At 41.7% G+C, this 21,631-nt stretch overlaps 1 protein-coding gene and 1 pseudogene across 8 annotated transcripts in view; one reads left to right on the top strand and one right to left on the bottom strand.

The window, feature by feature from the left end:
• NCKAP5 (NCK associated protein 5) overlaps nt 1-21,631 on the bottom strand; it is a 1,063,199-nt gene that overhangs the window by 179,572 nt on the left and 861,996 nt on the right. For all 8 annotated transcript variants that reach the window (XM_033860244.2, XM_033860243.2, XM_033860246.2 and 5 more), the window contains 2 exons: nt 17,028-17,096; nt 5,133-5,171 (listed from right to left, as the gene is read on the bottom strand). In XM_033860244.2, the coding sequence (XP_033716135.1) occupies nt 5,133-5,171; nt 17,028-17,096 (108 nt within the window). The remainder of the gene's footprint in view (nt 1-5,132; nt 5,172-17,027; nt 17,097-21,631) is intronic.
• Nucleotides 12,077-12,970, top strand: LOC101317247 (ribonucleoside-diphosphate reductase subunit M2 pseudogene; annotated as a pseudogene).

The following is a 21,631-nucleotide window of genomic DNA, read 5'->3' as shown; positions in this document are numbered from 1 at the left end:
GGATCCACACATCGTACTCCTGACAAGTTCCACCTGTGTCTGGGGCTGAACGAGATTCTGGCTTCATTGCTGCGTAGCAGTTATGGAGTATGGTTACTTTATGCATTTAGAGCAAAACCATTGCCAGCTCCAGGCTAAAGGAAATTTAGGGAAATGCTGGTTGATTAGAAGCTCGATATATACTGATATTACCACTGGAGTACTGTTGATTAAATCTGATTTTATCGTGTACAGTGATATTATACTGGTATTCCTATTTCAGAGGCACTGTGTATCATGGGAACACACTGGATTGGCAGTTAGGAGGCCTGGGCTCTGGTCCTCATTACCCACCTGACCTTGAGGAAGTAACTTATTCTGGTTACGCCTCAGTTTCCTCACCTGCAAACATAGCTTCTGCACAAAACCAGGCTTTCAAGACAACGCATGCCTCAGCTGCTTCATGAGATGGCTGGTCAAGGGCCACCTGAACCCTTCCCTTAAGCTTACTGGACACCACATCCACCAGCCAGCCTCTCCCAGTCACACCCTTCTCAGTGTCTGTCACTGATATATCCCTATCTCTTCTAAGAATGCTAATACTTCTGTAAGAAGAAAAGGATTTACTGGAAAAGGCTGGTCACATCTCAGACCAACCAAGGACCTCAACATCAAATACTTAAAAAGGCAAGACAGGTAACATAATTGTATCACTGAATCAGGCCAGTTCTAATCAACAGGAAGTGGTGGGTCTCGTGGCAAACTGAATACTGCAAGCCTTCATCCAAAAGGCATTCAGATGAAAACAATCTTAATCTGGGTGACGGCTAAACAGTTTATGTCATTACAGTGAATTGAGCCTATTACCAAAGCTGGTTGACAAGCTCAGGGTTAAATGTTCCCACTAAGGTCCCTGGCAGTTGGGAAATTCTGGGGTCTAAAATAAGACTGATTCTTAGAAAGCTTGATTTGGAGAAATCTCCAAATTTAGAGTCACTTTTGACTCCACGCATGTCAGATCCTGGACGTCCTTGCTAGCGAGGACCGGCGATGCTTCCAGAAGTTTTAAGAAATCTACTGGCTTCCTTGCCCTTTTGTTTTATTTCCTGCAATCGTATGTAACTAATCATTGGGTTTCAACCCATCTGTTCATTTTTATAGCATCTCTTCTGGTATGCCAGAAAAATACCTTTTTGGTTGCCCAGGGAGGAGGATATGAAGTCATGGCAGATTTGCCTTTGTGTCATAACAAATGATACAGTCCCAATTTGTACTGAATGGTACAAAGGGTAAGGGCATGGAGTGGAGTGCAGTAACCCTAGGTTAACGTATGGGCTTTGGCACTTCTAGCAATTGGAACTATGGGAAATTTATTTTCGTAGCCCTACCTCACAAGACGGCAGTGAAAACAAAAACAATTCAGTGCATTTAAAATGCTGGACATGGGGTCTGACTCCTTGGTAGTGCTAAGTAAATATAAACAGACTCTCTTCAAGGAAACCAGATCCTACCCACACCATTGCTACACAAGTGGACCCAGATGGCCTGACCACACCTCCTACAAGGGAAATATGTAGAAGTTGGGAGTTCTTTTAGCTTCAAGCTACAAAATCGTGTACTGCTGCTATCTGGTTGGCTGTACTGCTAGATTCCACCATACAAGGGCCTTAACCCACGTTGGCAAATTAAAAAACACCATGAATATTTGGTGATTCTAAAGAACATGAAGGTAAGGCTGAGGTTGTTGATATGCTGGAAAATAACTCCAGGGAAAAATGCTTTTCTTTCGAGTTTGGTGTTAGTGGCAAAAAAGGAAAAACGAAAAAAAAAAAAAAGAACCTAGGAGAGTAACATTTTCAGTGAGTGTAATTGTCTTAATGAAGATAAAATGTATTTCAGACAAAAATATGAGTTTAGCTCAGGTTATTGATTTCACTTGCACTGATAGACTTGGACCTATGATTTGGAGGCATAAGTGGAAGTGAGCTGGGTTTAATATTGTCATTTTAGTGTTATTGATCTAAAGGAGGGACAGTCAGCTCTCTTAAGAGAACTCGCAGATTTCTGAGATAAATTGCATTACTTGACTAGGACATGATATGTACATTTAACAGAAGCTGCTAAATTTATGGAAATAATTTTTTTTCTACCAGTATTTGGAAAGGAAATACACTCTGTGACTTCAAGATGCTTATCGGAGCCAATGCCTGGTATGCCAGAAAAATACCTCTCTGGTTGCCCAGGGAGGAGGATATGAAGTCATGGCAGATTTGCCATTGTGTCATAATAAATGATACAGTCCAAAACTGTATGGTTATGACTATAATTTTACCTCATGGATTTTATGTGTGTGACTTGGATAAATCACTCAAGATTTCTGTTTTTTACTCTGTGCCAGCTACATCCCTCTTTAGAATTAGGTTTCTCATCTGCTTTCGGAGAAACCTAATTTTATTTCCTATATTGTGCTCTTAATTAAAAAGAAATTTTTGTCTTTTTGTAGCAATTCTACAGTCTCTAGAAAAACTGGGAAGTGCATGTTTCTGCAGAACATGATTCTTCTGGAATCTCTGAAAGCCCAGGCATCTTTGCCTGCTTCACAGTATCCCTGAGGTGTGCTATCTCACAGTAGCACATCTTTTTGTGTCTTACTGCTTAACTGTACCAAGGCAGATTTATCTGTTTACTAGTTACTACTTGAATTTGTGTAGCTATTTTTTGTGGCTGACCTGAAAGGTTCCATTTTCCTTTATATTGTACCAGACAGCTTTCTTGTCTCTTTTCTGAGGCACCATTAAAAAAGACAGGCATGAGAAGTCTTTCAACAGTTACACACAGAGCTGCAACAGTGCCCCTTCATTCCTTAGGTTTGTAATTAAATGAGTGTCGAGTTTCCAGCAGGAGGAAAGCAGTTGAGAAATTAAAGCCTTTGAAAAAGAAAAGGCATTCAAATACATTGTGACAGAAATCATGAGTTGCCCTTCAACATCTGTTTCGACCCTTCTTCTACAATAAGGTGACAATCAATTTTCAGCTGGGCACATACCCAGAATAAAGACTCCACTGTCGGGCTCCCCTGGTGGTACAGTGGTTAAGAGTCCGCCTGCCAATGCAGGCGACACGGGTTCGAGCCCTGGTCTGGGAGGATCCCACATGCCGCGGAGCAACTAAGCCCGTGCGCCACGGCTTCTGAGCTTGTGCTCTGGAGCCCGTGAGCCACAACTGCTGAGCCCACGTGCCTAGGGCCTGTGCTCTGCAACGAGAGAGGCCACTGCAGTGAGAAGCCCGCGCACCGCAATGAAGAGTGGCCCCTGCTCGCCACAACTAGAGAAAAGCCACGCACGGCAACGAAGACCCAATGCAGCCAAAAATAAATGAAATAAAAATAAATTTATATAAAAAAAAAGACTCCACTGTCAGCTTCCTTAGGTGTGGATGTGTGATTAAGTTCCGTTCATGGAGATATAAGTAGGGAGGTGTGAAAACTTTTGGAAGTTTCTCTTAAAAGACAGCAGGTGTGTGTCTTTTAGCCTCTTCATTTTCTTTGGCTTTCATTTCTTCCTGATGGCTGAAATGTGGATGTGATCACTGGAGCTAGAGCAGCCATTTTGGACAATGAGGTAACCCTGGAAATGAAGGCCACATCCTGCAGGATAATAAGATGGAAGCCCGGATGCCAGGAACCCTATCAACTTTATGGAGCAGAGTCATCATACCAGTCATGTACTGTCCACCTGTAGATTTAGATCTGAGAAATAAATAACTAATTTGATTTTATTTTATCTGATTTAAGCCACCATTATTTTGGATCTCTGTTACTCACAATGGAACCTAATTCTAACCTAATAAATGTGCTCAAATCTCTCTATTTATGTAGTTTAATGTAAAATCTGAATCAGTTAAAATCATTTGTAGCAGGAAGCATGATATTTTGACAGAAGTAGTTGGGGGAGAGAATCTAGCAAAAATATTATTCTAATGCCTCTACAGTACACATTTAAAATAATATTTATTTAAGTACCTTTATGAGAAGTAGTAAACCCCTAATAAAACTGTTTTCACTTTAAAAAAATCAAAATGTCATAAACGATTTTGCTCTCCTTAGCCACATCCTCCTGAACATGCCACACGATCTAAGATTTTCTTTTAAAGAGGAAATCTATCTCACAGAGAGGTAAATCAGAATAAAAAAATTTGAAGGAATTAGAATTTAGCCTCTCAGACACATCATGGAAGGAGATGCAAAAGGTTCAGTAAAATTCACCAAACCTGCCAAATTTGGGCAACTACCTGCATTTACCCACTCTGCCCCAATAACATGATCTGAAGGCAGAATAAGAAGATGACAAAGGAGAAGGTATAGAAATTTCAGGCTGAGAAATCACCGTTTGTTGTTTTCCCTAACTTTATGAGGAGTAACTGACAAATATAATTGTATATATTTAAAGTGTAAAACATGACAATTTGATATACATTGCATGGTAGAATGATTACCAAGATCAAAATTATTAACACATCCTCACCTCACACAGTTAATTCTCTCTTTTTATTTTGTGATAATAAGGCTTAAGATCTACTCTCAGCAACTTTCAAGTATATAATACCACCATTTGTTTTATCTTTACCACAAACGTGTTCCTGGGGGAACAACTCTATATGTTCCGTTTTATAGGACGACCACAGCAATTCTGGGAAGTAGACATTGTTATCCCTATTTTACGGAACAGGAATTAAGGTCCAGAGAAGTTAAACAGACTTCCTAACCTCAAAGATCTCTTGCTGAATTTTAGGCCTCTGTTAATGCAGCCCATCACAGGCTATTCATTTTATAGGAGTCAGAGGAATCCATCAACTTATTTAATGTTTGCATTTACTAAATAAAAATGATAGGTTTGCTACTCATCTGGGTGGGCCCAAGGAAATCTTTCATCTTCAAAAGGCTTTCTATTACTTTCCCAAGAGTTTAAATTTTATGAATCTATTGGTCATTGATGTTACTGCGTATGCCATCTAAAACGCACACAATTTTAACCTAAGTGAATAAATAGAAAAGTATTGTAGCTATCAATCATAGTTTCTGTTAGTTTGACAATGTGAGTTCCAATCTATTCACATAAGTACTTTGAAAATAATAAAGCCAGAAAGTGACCTACCTTTTGAGTGAGCAGAGCTTGCACAACTTGGTTGGCTACCTTTAAAAAATAAAGAAAAGAGTTGCCGTTTATAATAATGAGACTTTATATGCATGGACGCTAATTTATCAATAAGTTTCCCACAGCTTACTATAGCTAATTAGCTCCTTACTTTCCTCTTTCCTCTAGCTCCAGAGGACCTGATTCTTTTCATAATAAGCCTTTCCTTCTAGGTAATACTTTGCTTTTTCCAAAGGTGACCTTGTTGCTAATTAAAATGGTTAGGCTGGAAAGATCATTCATACCTTGACTCTCACATTTCCATATTTGGAAAAGTAATATCCTTTCATATGTAAAGTACTTTAAGAAGGCTAAAAAATGATACAGTGTAAAACATGATCCTAATTATCTGCATACAGTTTCTACACTGCTGATTTACAATGTCCTTTGCCTCTCCTTCCTATTCTTTTGCTGTCTGACTATTTCACTGCTTAAAATTACTTGCAATAGGGGTAGGTGGAATGGTGGAGAATAGGGACAACTCATTCTTTCCTATATGCTCTGCTTTCCTACTCCACATCTTTTACGCCATCCTCTTGTCATTGTTACCTGTGATAGAGTCTGATAGTTGTTTACTCTATCCCCCATTTGCCCCTTCCTCCTAAGTCACAAACCCTGATTTTTTGGCTGGACACATCCAAATATATTTCCCTGCCTCCCTTGTCACTGTGTGACAAACTTCTGGCCAATGAGTTTTTAGCAGTCTATTTTCTTGGACTTATAGGCAGTTTCTTATAAAAAGGGGGCTCATCCTTCTTTCTTTTCCTCGCTGGGATATGAAAGTGATGGCTGGAGCTTCAGCAGCCACCTTGACAATGGAAGTCACATATTAAGTATTTTGGGGCAGAAAAATAGGATGAGCCTGGTCTTGATGATGCATGGAGCTGCACTGTCTATCTCTGAACTGGTATATGAGAGAGAAATAAAATAGGCACTGTTATGTTGAGTTTCTTCTAATATACAACCAAATATAACTGTCACTAATATATTGCTAGAACTCTAATTTTCTTCAGGTATCAGGCAGCTTGTGACAGGAGGAGAAGCTGGGCCCCTCTCAGCCCAAGGAGGTGAATCTTGATTAATCTAAGCCAGTGTTGGTTATTCCAGTCCCTTTCAGCGACTGGCTTAGGAGTGGGCATGTGACACAATTCCAGTTAACGGCCATGTGAAAAACCAATAACATGTCCATGATATTTCAAGAATCTGGCATTTTCTCCAGATAACCATTCATCATTTCTACATGTATTTACACTAAGATTTCTTTTTCACCTGCAGGTTTCAAAAACACTTCACAAAGAGTCACTGAACTTCACCACAACCTTGAAATTATGTACCCATATGGCTAATATTGATAAAATTACGGTAGAAAGGTGAATTATGTGGAATTTTTTAGTCAATACATACGTAAACTGTAAACATTTAGTGTGATAACTGAAACTGACAGCATTAAAGACCGAGTCAGGATATTTAAATATCTTAAATATAAGGTATTTCTGTTCATTCATTTATTCAACATAAATTTGCAGAGTATCTACGATTGGGATGTGTTCTTTCATTTCAAAGAGAACACAGCTGGTAGGAGGTTGGCAAGAACACAATTATAAGTGTGATAATCGTGTAATCATGTAATCATATTGGTAATTCTCACATTCAACCTAAGGCTGAGGACCACACTTTTATCTTCTCTTTCTCTTGATAACAAACGTATTTTTGATGATGCTGAACTGTGTGTGCTCATTTCTCTGTCTAGTATAGGGGAACAGATTACGGTAAAAATGTTTTCATGGGGCTTAATTGTTTCTTAACTCAATATTGACGAAATAGCATATCCTTAATGACAGTGAGCCACCAGTAAGCCTCACTGAAAATTAAAATACAGGCTGCAATCAACTTGTGGTTAGCAGACATTTACACCACAAGCAGTAAATGACTAGAATCAGATTACCTACAACTGGTTCATTGAACTGTATGCACAAGAAGGATTCTTTTCCCTATCAGAATCCTTTTCAAATTTATATCGTTGACATTAAGTAAAAAAGAAAGGCCTTTCACTGAAACTAACTACAGTTTTGAAGAAAAAGTATTCTTAGGTAATTTGCTTTTTAGTCCAGCCCAAGTTAAAGAAGCATATCTAAGAACTATCATAGTCCAAAATAAATTGTATTTTCCGTAACTGGTACCATTACTTTTTCCTTTATTACTTTATTTATACACGATCACAGTGGTGATAAATGTTATTCGGCCGACACAAATTGACCAATAGCATAATCTTGAAAATCTTTCAGTTTTAAATGTTCATTTCAATTTGTAACTGTGAATTTAAAGTCAAACTATATACCATCTATTTTATTCTTGCAAATTAAAAAAAAAAAACAGAAGAATTGAACTATTCATGCTGCTTAAATCAGGAACAATGTACCAAACTTAATTTATACCATAAATAATTTAATCCTTTTGGATAGCAAACTTTAGATTTGATTTACATTCTCATAAGACTGCCTAATATCAATATTTTCTTTTCTTCCTCCGAACTGGTCCCTCACTTAAACCAGTCTGTGGCACAGTGGTCGCATAAAATGGCTCTCTACATGATTTAGCAGGAGTCATAAACGAATACCTTATCTGTAAGAGCCTGTAGCAGTAAATATGTTATATCTTTGCAATCCAATATGTTTGCCCTATAGGCTTATAGGCTCTATCTCTGATACAGTTCCTTTTGGCACGTACTTTGGACAATTGTTTGCTCTACCTGAAAACTGAACAAAGATACACGAATGCATTGTTTCTTTACCTACTGACATGGGGTTCTATTACCCAGAAGGGCTCACAGGTTCCTTGCAGAAAAGCAGGCATGTGATACACATGCTTTCCTTGGTACTGTCTCTAAAGATAGTTTCCTGGGTTTTGTTACTACTTTTAACAGCTCAGGTTCCCCGATGCATTAACAGAACAACTATTTGGAGCTTGTGCCTGCAACCTCTAATAGGTTCACAAGATGATCCCTGGAATGGGCCGCTGCCCTCATCATAGCATCTTGCCCTTAGCACTCGGGTTGCAAATAATCACACCCCGGCAGGCCCAGCTAATGAGAACAAATACCTTCTAGTGTCAGCTGACAGCTTTCCTCTCCAAAGAAAGAAAAAAGACCAGCTGGGCTGGGCCATGGGGACCTGAGACACACTGAGCAAAGGTGACAGTCGGTCCTTAAGCCCCTGGCTTGTTTGACAACCTCCCTTAGGCTCTTTGTGGAAACCTCCCTCTTTGAATCTAGAAGAGGAGCAGGGGTGTGGGCAGCGGGGGAGCCGGGCGGGAGGAACAGGGGTGCCAAGAAGAGCGGCCAGGTACATCTCTCCTTTCCTCGCCGTAAGAATTCTCTCAGACAAGCCAGCTCCTCTGACACTTGGCTCATCTGTGACCCACACATGTCTTTGTTTTTCTTCCCTGTCACATGAAGAGGGATGGGGGGGGAGGGCAGAGAGAGGAGAATCAGGGCTGCAGAGCGGTCTGTTACTTTATTGCCAAACAGTCCCTGAGGCTGAATGAGTTTATTCCGGAGGGAGCCAATGCTCACTACATCCTGAAGACTGTCGGGGATGGGGTCCAGGGTGGGGCGTGTAAGGTACTCAGCGGACACCATGCTTAACGGTCCTGTCCTCCTGCTTGGTGGTCCTGCTCTCACCCTTTTATGTGCTACTTTATCATGCCAAGCCACTGTCATGTCAGCAACGTAATGTACAAACCTGGTCGCTAAAGCGCGCCTTTTGGGAAATGTGCTTTGGAGAAGTTTTCTCTGCTTCTGAGCTTGGTTTACTGTAGGAAGGCAGCTGGGGGCAGGTGGGAAGAGCACTGGGGCAGAATCACAAAAAAGACCTGGGTTCAAATACTGCCTGTGTTGGTCATTCACTGATATGTATGGGGGTGGGGAAGCAACCTGATTTTTCTCATCTGTCAAGCAGGGGAACCATCTGCCTCTAAAATTGTGAAAAAAAGCATGAGATGATAGACATCATCAGAGAAAGCACCTTGGGCAGTACCTGATCAAAAGCAGTCACCCCAAAAATGTTAAATCTGAATCCAATCATTCAAACTTCAGAAACTAAAACACATTTTCAGGTAAGCAGTTAAGCAAGGATGGTTTGAGAAGAAGGGCTTTTATTTGTAAAGGGATGAAGTGCGTGTGCGTGTGTGTGTGTGTGTGTGTGTGTGTGTGTGTGTGTGTAAAATACATGTATAAATAAAAATCACTAAGCACCTATATTATTTATTTACTCTGTAAAAAAAAAATCCTATAAGACCCTGGGAGAGGGGGAGATTTATATATGGGGTTCCAGTGAAAACTGATTTGGAAATTCATTTGCTGTGGATAATTTCCATTCGTTCATTCAGTTATTCAACAAATATGCATTAAGTGACCTAGTCTGGGCCAAGAATTGTGCTGGATCTGGAGAGATAATGCTAACGAGAACATAGGTGCTGCCTGTGGTGATTAGAGTCTAGAGCAGGTACAAGAAGTAGATCATCTGTTGATTTTATGATCCATTCATGAAATGAACATGAAATGGACACCTGAAGCATGTGAGAGCCACAAGCGGGATCATCTTCCATCTACATTTATCAAGATATTGATTTTAAAGATGACTTAGGTTCCCAGATGTGGGCTATACAATGACAATATCTGATAATGATTCCACAGTCCAGTCTTGCCGTATAGCATAGGAACCAGAAAGAAAAGGAAGAACTGTTTTTAACCTGCTTCTGCCTTTAGTTAGCCTTGGTTTAAAAGAAATTCTGATGCTTTTTTCTTCTTTTCTGAACTACACCCAGAGGTCTGCTTTTCCCTGCCCTTGTGCTCTGAAGTGTAGAGCACGGAGAAGTCAGAGAACTCAAATACTACGGCACCCTGGCTGCCTACGAACCCTGGTCCAACTCGGATGGCCTGATGGGGAGGCAGGTCCAACTTCTGTGTGCAAAAGCTTTGCCTGGGAAATTCGTTCAAATTGCCAATTTCCTCACCCTACATTCTGCTTAAGAGTAGCTGAGCGAGATCAGAGAATCAAATTTCTAGCAATCGAGACACATCTTTCTGATGCAGAAGGGGTTCAGAAACACGCTCTGAGGAACACTGGGCTAGGGTGTATTTTTTGCTCAGACACTGTGAAGGAATTGGAAATCACTCAATTTCCACATGGGTCTACATGGCTCTTGTAGCATCACAACCAGTTTGGTGGAGACTTCATCCTCTTACGGATGCTTTCTGAAAATGCCCTCTAAGGCACACACTCAGAGACATAAGCTAGTGGTTCTTAATGTCGGCTGAATATTATAAGCCCCTGGAGTGCTTTAAAAAACTTGAATACCCAGGCTCCACTCTAGAGCAGAATCAGATCAGATCAGAATCTCTGAGGGGCGGCGGCAGCCAGTGGCTCCTTTAAAGCTCCCCAGGTTGAGGGCAATGTGCCGGTAAGAGTGAGAACCACTCACCTTTCTAGATCTCAGACTTCACCTGCTCCAGCTCTTTCTCCTAAAGATGCCCTTTCAGTTCTGCCCCCTTCACCACCTGCCCGCCCGCCCACTGCTCCGCCTGCCCTTTGGTGACTCTGCTGTGTATTCTCCAAGACCCAGCGTAGCCTGTTTCCTCTGTGAGTTTCCCTCACCTCCTTCCTCTGGGATTAACCACGCCCCTCACTTCTCCTGCTAGGCTGGGGGTACCTTGAGATCCCAGGGCCTGGGCAAGGCTGATATCCCATAAAGGTTTGGAGGATACAGCTGAATCCGTCTAAAAGCAAGGCAGCGGTTTGAGGCGATGGTACGTGTCATCATCTTCTCTACTTGAGAATAAGCTGGTCTTAAAGGAACTGGCCAAAGTGATACTGAGAATAAAGAGCGCTTCGCTGCTTGCCAGCAAGCCGTCAAAAGGCTGGACAAAGAAGCTAGACACAAACATGAAAACCTCCAGTGCCCCCCACCTCCAAAAAAAAAACCCCAAGATTGGTCCTTGGTTTTGCTTTGGTATTGCAAGGCAAGGAGATGAGGGGTTGGGTGGCAGTAGAAGTGGTGGTGAAGTGACAATGTGTGTGCATGCATTTGTGTGTGTGTATCTATGGATGTGTGTCTGTTCCTTCTGAATAAACACACCCTTTTATTAGAACACACAGAGGGAGTCTCCGACTCCCAAGTGCTTTCCCCAAATCCTCAATACGTTCATTTCCCAGAAAATAACAATCAGTACAAAAGGGATTGAAGAACACTTCAAATTTACATTTTATCCACCTGTGTATGTTTTATGAAACCCATTAGCAAGGAAATAACTTACGTGAGGCCTTACCTTGTTAGTTTGTCTAATTAGTATGAAAAGCCTTGAAAAGAATTTCCAGTTGGCATTATTACTACATTCAACTACCCCTTTGAGAGTGTTCTCTTACAATGCATGGAAATGGATTGCCTACCCTCATGCAATTAGTTACAAAACAACAGGCATGTGTAATCAGGGGCCGGGATTCATGAATACAGAACATTTGTGCTGCTCACAGGTGGTTCTTCATTGAAGATCCCCTCTTTGGCAACAGTTAAACTTCTGCACTTAAGGACGGAGGGCCCAGGACCTGCACACAGCCCCACCTGGAGTCCCGCGACCTGCACGCAGCCCCACCTGGCATCCCGCCCGCCACTGTCGCTGGCCTGCAGCAGCAGCATCTCCTTCAGCTCTTGCCTACGAAGGGGCTCAGCCTGGCGGACCGGGAGGACACTCCCCCGTCGCTCAGTGGGACCACAAGGAGGATCTGCCAGGAGCCCGCCGAGCCGAACCCTAAGTCATCTGCCCCCAGGGTGGAGGATGAACCACTCTTCTGAAAGAAACCCCCTGCCGCTTTGTCATCTTTCCTGTCGAATACCGTGATGTTTGGCAGATGTATAAGAAAGCGGAGTCTTCCTTCTGGACAGCTGAGGAGGTGGACCTTTCCAAGGACATTCAGCACTGGGAAGCCCTGAAGCCTGAGGAGAGATGTTTCACTTCGTGTGTTCTGGCTTTCTCTGCAGCAAGTGATAGCATAGTAAATGAAAACTGGGTGGAGCGGCTTAGCCAAGAAGTTCAGATTACGGAAGCCCGTTATTTCTATGGCTTCCAAATTGCCGTGGAAAACATACATTCTGAAATGGACAGTCTCCTCATTGACACTTACATTAAAGATTCCAAAGAAAGGGAATTCCTCTTCAATGCCAGTGAAGACAGTGCCTTGTGTAAAGAAGGCGGCAGATTGGGCCTTGCGCCGGATCGAAGACAAAGAGGCTACGTACGGAGAACCTGTCGTAGCCTTTGTCGCAGCGGAAGGAATCTTCTTTTCTGGTTCTTTTGCATCTATATTGTGGCTCAAGAAACGAGGACTGATGGCCGGCCTCACATTTTCCAATGAACTTATTAGCAGAGACGAGGGTTTACACTGTGACTTTGCCTGCCTGATGTTCAAACACCTGCTACACAAACATTCGGAGCAGAGAGTCAAAGAAATAATCGTCAGTGCAGCTAGGATAGAACACGAGTTCCTCACGGAAGCCCTGACAGTGGAGCTCATCGGGATGAATTGCGCTTTGATGAAGCAGTACGTCGAATTCGTGGCAGACAGACTTATGCTGGAGCTGGGTTTTAGCAAGGTTTTCAGAGTAGAAAATCCATTTGACTTTATGGAGGATATTTCACTGAAGGGAAGACTAACTTCTCTGAGAAGAGAGTAGGCAAGTATCAGAGGATGGGAGTGACGTCCAGTCCGACAGAGAATTCCTTTACCTTGGATGCTGACTTCTAAGTGAACTGAAGATGTGCTCTTATTTTGTTGAGTTTTCTTTTTTTCCTTCTCATCAAAAGAGAAAAAAATCAGCTACCTGAATGGTATTAACCAGCTATACCATAAATTGCCCTTAATCTTCATTAATGGCATCTTTAAAACTGTGTAGCTACCTCAAAATCAATCCTGTTAATGCTAGTGGGGTCACCTAGGTTGAAAGCGTTGACAAGAGCTACTCGGATTCTTACGAAAGATCTTGTCCATGTTTGGCTTTTCCAAGCAGGCTGGCTGCACATGACTTCCCTCTGGCTCTTAACAGCACCTTCCTTGGCCTCAAAGTGTGGGGAGTCAAGCGAGTTTGATCCAGCAGGATTAAACAGTTACTGCCACAAGGCAGTAGGAAGACATCAGACTCACTGCTTCAGATTTTAAAGTTTACTTATGATTTGTATATAAAACTGGCTCATTACACACAAATACACATAGTTTGCACTGTCAGAGTGAAGGCTTGGTTTAACCTAAGTTTGTTGGTTTCTACACCAAATACAAAAGTATTCTATTTACCACTACTATCTATTCTATTTACCACTAACGGGAGCCAATTCAAGATTTACTAGGTGATCAACGTAGGTTCAGCCTGTGTAAACTAAGGGTGTCATTTTTATTCTTTCTTTTCCTTGATGAGTTGAAGAGCTTTTGAACTCAATCCTGTGCACACTTAGGTATCAGTATCAGCCAGGTGGTACCACAGAGAACACAGGCTGGTTTTGTGTTCTGTAGCCCACGTCGAGTACCGCGGGATAAGAGATGTGGAGAAAGGAGACTCTTAACTTAGGTCATTAGGAACTGCAGTGTGATCCGGACTCACTGTGGGCAACCTGGGTGTACATGAGGGGCGGTATCATTTAATTTCTCAAATTGTATGTCCCCCAACTTCAAGTTAGTATGAAAGGTCCTTGAAGAGTCTTCTTAGCTGGCATCCAAGCTATTCACTTTGTGAATTGGTTTTCAAATCATCCTTGAATGAAAGGACCCACGTAAGATCTTTCTCCTATTAAGTGGTAAAACCAGGACTGAAACTGCTTCTCCTAAAAGTTGAGTGTTTATTCTGATTTTGTTTAATTTGTGTGTAAGTAGGTACTGGTGACTTAACCATTTGTACTTTAAAGTTAGAAAGTTGTTCTACTATATATTTTTTTTATATCATATCTGTAGTTCATACTTTGAAATACTTACCCAGTATTATTTTGCAGTTCATAACGATTGAGTGAATATTGTTCAGTGCAACTGCTCCTAGGATTTGCCTAAATGTGAACATCATCTGCTGGATTCTTAAACTTCAGTAGAAAGCTGGTGTTATGTGAATAATTCATACATGTTCCACTCAAATATTAATTTCAGAAGAAAGTATAAACTTAATAGATGTATTTAATAGGGCTAGTTTGAATCAATCCACCTTTATGTTCCCTCCCCCCCTCCAAAAAAGATGTTACACGGAAGGTAATGCATGACACACACCGATCCTTTGGCCATGTTTGTTAACACGTTGTGTTGTGTGTTGGCTGACCACTCGCCTGTTCTGCTGTCAGTTTTCTTCATTTATTGTATTAATATAAATGGTAAAATAGTCAATTTAAAAACTTCTGTAATATGGGACCCTTTTCTACCTTTTAAATTATTGTTATAAAGTTAATCCAGATTATATGGTCCTTACACTTGTGCGACACAAAAATAAACACCTTGCCTGGCGTTGTCAGGTACAGGTGGCAGTTGGAAGCAGAGTTTAGGATTCTACCTCCCATTAGCTGTGTGACGCAAGCATTAGCTTCTGCCAACTAGGGTTCGGTTTTTTAATCTGTTAAAAGGAAACAGACTTTGTCTAAATCGTTTCAAAGTCCTAATATTGAGTACTGCACCAGGGATCAATGATTTAAATAAAACCGTTCTCATGTCAAATAAAAGAACAACAACAAAAAAGTACAGTGGGATTCCCCCTCTGAAAATTCTGTCTTCAGTGGAAACTTTATACTCAATGATTTTGTGGGTGAAAACTTCGGTTTCACCAGACACATGCTAATGACACCTTCGGAATGCAGGCATAGAGAACGTACAGAAGGCAGGCTGTGAATTTCCAGAAAGGAATGCTGGGAGCTTTTTGAGTGATGGGGCGGGGATGACTTGTGCGAAAATTGTGACAACTAAGAAGTTTCCGTGGTGTGATTCACGTAAATTTGACGTCTAAACGCAGATTAAGTCTCACTGGAAATTTCTGTGCAGGAGGTTAAAGTGGAACTTTGCTGATCAATACATATGACCCAAGGGCAATATCTGTTCCTTTAAATATCCTTGGATCTATTTGGTCTTTCTTGCCCTAAACTTTGATTGGACCAAGTACCTGGGGAACGGGGGGAGGGGGCTGAACTGGCCTCACTAGACACTGAGTCACCACTCCTCCTTTTATGTCAACTTACTTGAGTGATTCTTTTAACTCTGGACGGTGTAAAGATTATTCAGAGTCCTTTTAAGGCTTGACAGGGCAGAGGAGTGCAAACACCATTTTGCTTGAGTAACTAATATATATGGCTGGAGGTATGAAACAATTAAAATCTTAAATAGCTAAACAGTTTTCTGGGGACATTTTGAGGGTTCTCCAACAAGTAACTGTGAAGCAAAGTGCTCTGTGTTACGAGGATAATGGCTCTTAGTTTGTAGAGCTCAACAGCATCACCCGGAGAGACTGCTGATACACAGATCGATCACAGCCAGGCCCACGTCCGCTCCGAGTCTCTGACTCTCTACAGCTGGGAACGGGGCTTAAGAATCTGCATTTCTAACAAGTTCCCAGATGAGGCTGATGCTGCCAGCCCAGGGATCCCATTTCAAGAAGCACTGGTGTAGGAAAATATCCAGCACAGGTGGAACTCTGAAGGAAACACCGTTTCTAGTTTCAAGGGAGAAGGGGAGTACGTGGCGGAGGTGTTGATGCCTAACTGGGATTTGAACCTGTGTTCTTTGTCATTCAACCCATCACCTTCTGGGACAATCAATGGGGGGATTGGGGGAGGGAAGGGGGAAGGAAGTTCAAGAGCATTTGTCGGAAAACGTTTTCCCAATTGTTAGTGAAGAGGCAAAGACTGAAGATACGTTGCTAGTTTCCGCTGGTAAGGTAGCAGAACTCGACTGAATGTAATTTTTCTTATTTTCTTAAAATCTCCGTCAGCTATATCATAACAGCTCTTAAACAGAATCTCTTAGAAGAATATGTGCGAGTCTTAGGGTATCAGGCAGATGACTAGAGAAGTCATCCCATGAAATGAGTAACTCCAATCACCAACCAAGTTCCAGATAAGAGCTTGTCAGGGAGGCCAACGGCCAGTCCGGGCTGGATGACATAGGAAAGATGGGTGGTACGATCCCTGGCGCCGTGTGAGGGGATGGCTGAGGGGAAAACAAGGGCCCTGCATACACTTCAGTCTTCCCTCCCCTCTCAGGAACTCCGAGCCACCCACCATCTCTGCCGTCATCTCTTCATCGTCGTCGAATCACATTTCTCCAGTTTCCTCAGGCGTGTGGCCCTGTCTCCTTCCATTCTGCTCAAATTATCCTCCTTACTTCCCTTTCTCTTCTTGCCTTGTTCTCAATCCACTGACTTTTCCCCTCTGGCTGCCAACTGTGAACATCGTCCCCACCCACTCTATCAAGGATTTGCTTTTTCAGAAATGGCATCCAGTTGGAGGCGATGCAGCGTGCCCTGAGGTGGCTTTTCTCATTCACGGGCTGGGATCACACTTACTGGACAGGACGAATTTATCATACAGTGAAGCATCCCCCAACCTATGCCCCAAGCATATTAAACAATAACCAAGAGGAATTTGCAGATGCCCATATAAGGATATAGGGAGGGAGGGGGAGGGGACTGACTGACCTTCCTTCTCCACATTCACCATGTTTACAGCCTTCCTTTGAAGGTGAAAATGCTAATGTTCTCTGGAGACTGGTAATAGACACATATTAAGATCTGACATAGGGAATCCTAAACAGTCCAGCCTCTTGTCCAGAAGCACCCCGCTCCCCTTACCTCATCAAGACACCTCTCATACTGTTCCCTTTGATTTTCATTTTCCAAAGCCAACGCTGAATTCTCTGCCTGCAGTAGAGATACAAAAATTATACAGATAAATCAATGAAATGCTGTGTTACGTGACAACATCTTCAATACAGTTACTAAATATATCTCCTCAGGATCCGAAACACTCTTGTAGAAGAATCTTTGACGAGTTTGCTCTAAGTACTATTATAAATCTCTCAGGGATGACTCCTGTCTTATTGTTCACAAAAAGGCATTAGCATTTAAAGAAATGCAAAACTTGATATTTTGAACAGGAAGAAAATCAAATCATGGCCTGATGCGAGAGTGTTCTGTAAAAAAGATTATAATGTTTACTTCATTCTATGAAAATGTAAATGGAAGAAATGCCTTAATCCACTTCATTAAGACCTGTCACAGTTTCACAACCTGGTATTTGTTTAGGTCACAGAAGAGAACCTCAGGTAAATTCGTGAAAGCGTAATTCCAAAAGCAAACTAAACATGTTGTGTTCTTGGTTAATCAATGACTTTTGAACATGAGACTATAATGAGAAATTTAAGAATTGAACATACTTAAGAGTCCCTCGCCCCTCTCCCTGCCTTTTTAAAAGTACTGCTTTCCTGCTCCTAAGAGCCTTGTAGGTACCTTAATGTTAAATAAGTTACTGTAGGATCCTAGGTTGAATATGGTTACTAGGTTACCAGCAGAATAATAAGGGAACAAAAGTATACAGTATAAGCACATTAGGTTTTAGAAGAAGCATGGAATGGTGGCATGAAAACTGCCCTCTGTGTCTGGTGACCTGGGTTCACTTTGGCCACTGCTGGCCCCAACCTGAATCCTGGACTGTATAAGTTAACCCATCCCATGGCTGCCACAGTGATCACCATCCCAATCTCCCAAGGAAACCTGGCTCTACCCACCCCTCATGACAGCCCTCCTTGACATTTAGAAGTGGGCATACAGACCTTTAGATCATTTTTTCTTCCAAAACTATGGTACGATTTTTAGGAGGTACGCAGATTCACATTTTCCCGTTATAGTTTATTTCAACTTTTTTTTTGGAAATAATTTCAAACTTACAGACGATTTGCAAAAATGGTACAATGAACTGCCGCATACCCTTTCCTTAGATTCACCAACTGTTAACATTTTGCCACATTTCCTGTATCACTTTCTTTCTCTTTCAATTTTTTTCCTGCAACTTGAGAGTGAGCTCTTTATCCCTAACTACTTCTGTGTGTATTTCCCAATAACAAAGACAACCATAGTATAGTTTTCAAAGTCAGGAAATACAGTGTTTATTAATACAGCACCACAATCTGACCTATAGTCCTTATTCCAAATTCATCCATTGTCCCAATAATGTCGTTATGGCAAAAGTTTTTTCCAACCTCGAATGCTCTCCAGGATCGGGACCTGATCTTGGATGAAGGACAAATCATCTATTTGTCCTTCACCCAAGATCGTGTAATCTGGAAGAGTTGTCGTCTATGCTGCTTGTCCCTCCCTCCCTCCCTTTTTTTTTTTGGAAGAGTAGAGGGCAATTATTTTGCGGAATGTCCCTTAATTTGGGTTTCCTTCAAGTTTCCACCTGCACACCTGGTAGTAATGGCACAGAAATGATACTGGGTCCTTCTCAGTGCATCATATCAGAATTGTGTCATGTCCATTTGTCCCATAATTGGACATGTTAACTTTGATCACTTGGTTAAGGTGGAGTCTTCCAAATCTCTCCACTGTAAATTTACTATCTTTCCTTTTAGAATTAATAAGTAAATTGGGGGCACGTACTTTGAGACTATGAAAATCTCCTATTCTGCATCAAACTTTTATCTACTTATTTTAGCAGCCATCCATGAATCTTGCCTGGATCAACAATGACTTCGGTTGAAAATGATGATTTCTACCATTCTTCTGCCTACATTTACGAGTTCGCATGATGTCATAAGGAAGTGTTTCTCCTATTTATTTATCAGTATGAATACATGGATTCTTTTATTATTCATAGGGCTATGTCTGCACTCTCAGTATTTATTCTGATGCTCAGTTTTCTCAGCTTTGGGAAGGTGAATCTCTAAGCTGTGCCCTTTGACATATTTCCTTCATTTTTAAAACATGTTCTTTCTTTTTTGGCCCAGGGAAATGTTCCATGCCCATTTTGCTTGTCTGGTGCCCCATCCCTGAAAGCAGCCATTTTTCCAAGGAATCCTGCTTCTTTTTAGTTGGGCAATGATATTTGGAAACTAAGACCTGGATATTAATGTGTGCAAATTACTACTGAGGGATCACCGCTCCTAGTCTCTTTCAGTGGAAGGAAGCATTTCTCCCTTCTCTTCCTCTCTTCCCCTCCCTCTGTCCTCGCACATGCGTGCGCACGTGCGGACACACACACACAACCCCCCACAGACTTCCTCCTTGCCCTCCCTTTTCATATTTGTATCTTCCTTCTTCTAGAGTGAGAGCATGGGCTGCTGACATCATTATATTTTCTCATTTCTTCAATCCTAAAGTGTGTACGAAATGGTCACACCACAAAAAAAATAGTACTAAGAAGAATTCACATTTGCTTTTTCTTTAGAATGCAGGTATATAGTAAAAATACTGTGTTCAAAAGACACCAGACTGGCTCTTTCTCACCCCTCACACCTTAGTGTGGCTACACTATTTATTTGCAGCTGAAGCTGGAAGGGTTGCATTTATGAATATTCTTTATGAGATTCAGAGAAATTTTGAGGAAGTTAACATCTGCTTCTTTCTCAATTTAATTTTATTTAGATTTAAATATGTTTTAAGAAGCAGATTCACAGATACAGAGAACTCTAGTGGTTACCACTGGGGAGAGGGAAGGGGGAGGGACAATATAGGGGAAGGGGAGTAAGAGGTACAAATTACTACGTATAAAATAAGCTACAAGGACACACTGTACCACACAGGGAATACAGCCAACATTTTATAGTAACTATACATGGAGTATAACCTTTAAAAACTATGAATCACTATATTGTATACCTGTAACATATAAGGCTGTACATTAACTATACTTCAATTAAAAATGTTTAAATTGTTTCAAAAAAAGAAAATTTATTTTGAAATTCAGGTCATTTGTTTCTGATAGTATTCAAATTTAGTTTCTCCTCTTCTCATTGGTTTCATTTTATATTTTGAATATGGAAAACATGAACATGATTCCAAAAGTCAAAACTATACTAAAAGGAGCGAGGTGTCACTTCCTCTCCTAACCCTCCAACATCACCCCTTCCACCTCTCACAGATTCTCTCCTAGGGCCCATCACTCCCTTTGTTCTTACCATCATTACAATCCTGTGCTCTGCCCCCCTCCTGTTATATATGCAAAAATCAACTGTTCCTCCGCCTTCTTTCCTACCAGTTCTCTACTTGCATTCTTTCTGCTTTATCAGTTTATCACTTTCACGTACTATTCTTCCACCCTTGCCCTATACACCCCTGTTTTAGCCTCTTTGCTGGATGATGACCGGGGAGGCTGGTCTTATACTTCTCTTTTATTTCCACAGCATCTTGAAACTTTCCCTCTTCTTTTTCCCTTCACAGTCACATCTTCAGATGGTACCTTTCCACTCAGCCTCGTTTTCCGCAGAATCATGGCCTCGCTGAGATGGTCACCTTAGGTCCCGTACACTTTCAAGCCCTGCCCTACAGCCAGTACTGAGATTTGAGCTCGTGGTGTTGGACCTTCTCATTCTGGGAGTGCTTTCCTTGTACCCTCTGCTACCACCCTGCCCTGGCACACACAGCCTCGCTGTGGATAGTGCTGTGGGTACAGGATTTGGAGTTTATTCTTCTGCGGACAGCAACTGAAGTTCTAGTGTTCTGTTTTCTGGTAACACAGAAGGTGTGGGTTCCGTGTGGTTTTATTTGTGCTTTGATGATTTTAATTTTTTTTTGTTTTTTTTTTTGGCAGATGTATGAAAAGTTTCAGATTTAGGCCCGTTTGTTACTTACCAGTGAAACTGATGTGGTGTCACTGAACCAGGATGGGGAACAAAAGCTGAAGTAAACAGTCTGTTTGGACGCCACTGTCAGATCATCCCGACCTGGTCATCTTTCAAATCCAAGGATGTAAATCCCTGTTTCTTCTTCAACTTTCCATTCTAATACTTGGCTTCGACATTTTTCCTCTGGGCTCAAATCCCTGCTTTACCCACCCTCTCCCAACACTCCTGTCCCTCAGGTGGGATCTTACACTATTCTTTCCATTTTCATCACGGACAGACATCTGCCACATAGCCCAATCCTTCCACCCTCATGCTGGTCATCTGTTCAGATTTTTAAGTATTGGTTATCCTCAGACAGTTCCATCGTTTCATTCCCCACTCAAACTAAATGGAAAGCTTTTCCTGACTTGCTATTGGTTCCTCCAGGGCTTGTTCCGGCCTGTCACACTGAACCCCCTTCAGACCTGCAGCCGGTGTAACCCTTCAGCTCCCCGCCCAGCCCAGGTGGGAGGGCCGGTTCTACCCCCGGCAGTTTACCTGGCAATAGCAGTCTGTGTAACCTTCAACAAGTCATGGAACCTTTCTGGGATTACAGTTCTTTAGTAGTTAATAAGT

The sequence above is a fragment of the Tursiops truncatus genome, chromosome 7 (genome assembly GCF_011762595.2).
Source record: "Tursiops truncatus isolate mTurTru1 chromosome 7, mTurTru1.mat.Y, whole genome shotgun sequence".
Taxonomy (NCBI): Eukaryota; Metazoa; Chordata; class Mammalia; order Artiodactyla; family Delphinidae; genus Tursiops; species Tursiops truncatus.
Note: the sequence above shows the minus strand (reverse complement) of the source record. Positions and strands in the feature narration are given on the sequence as shown.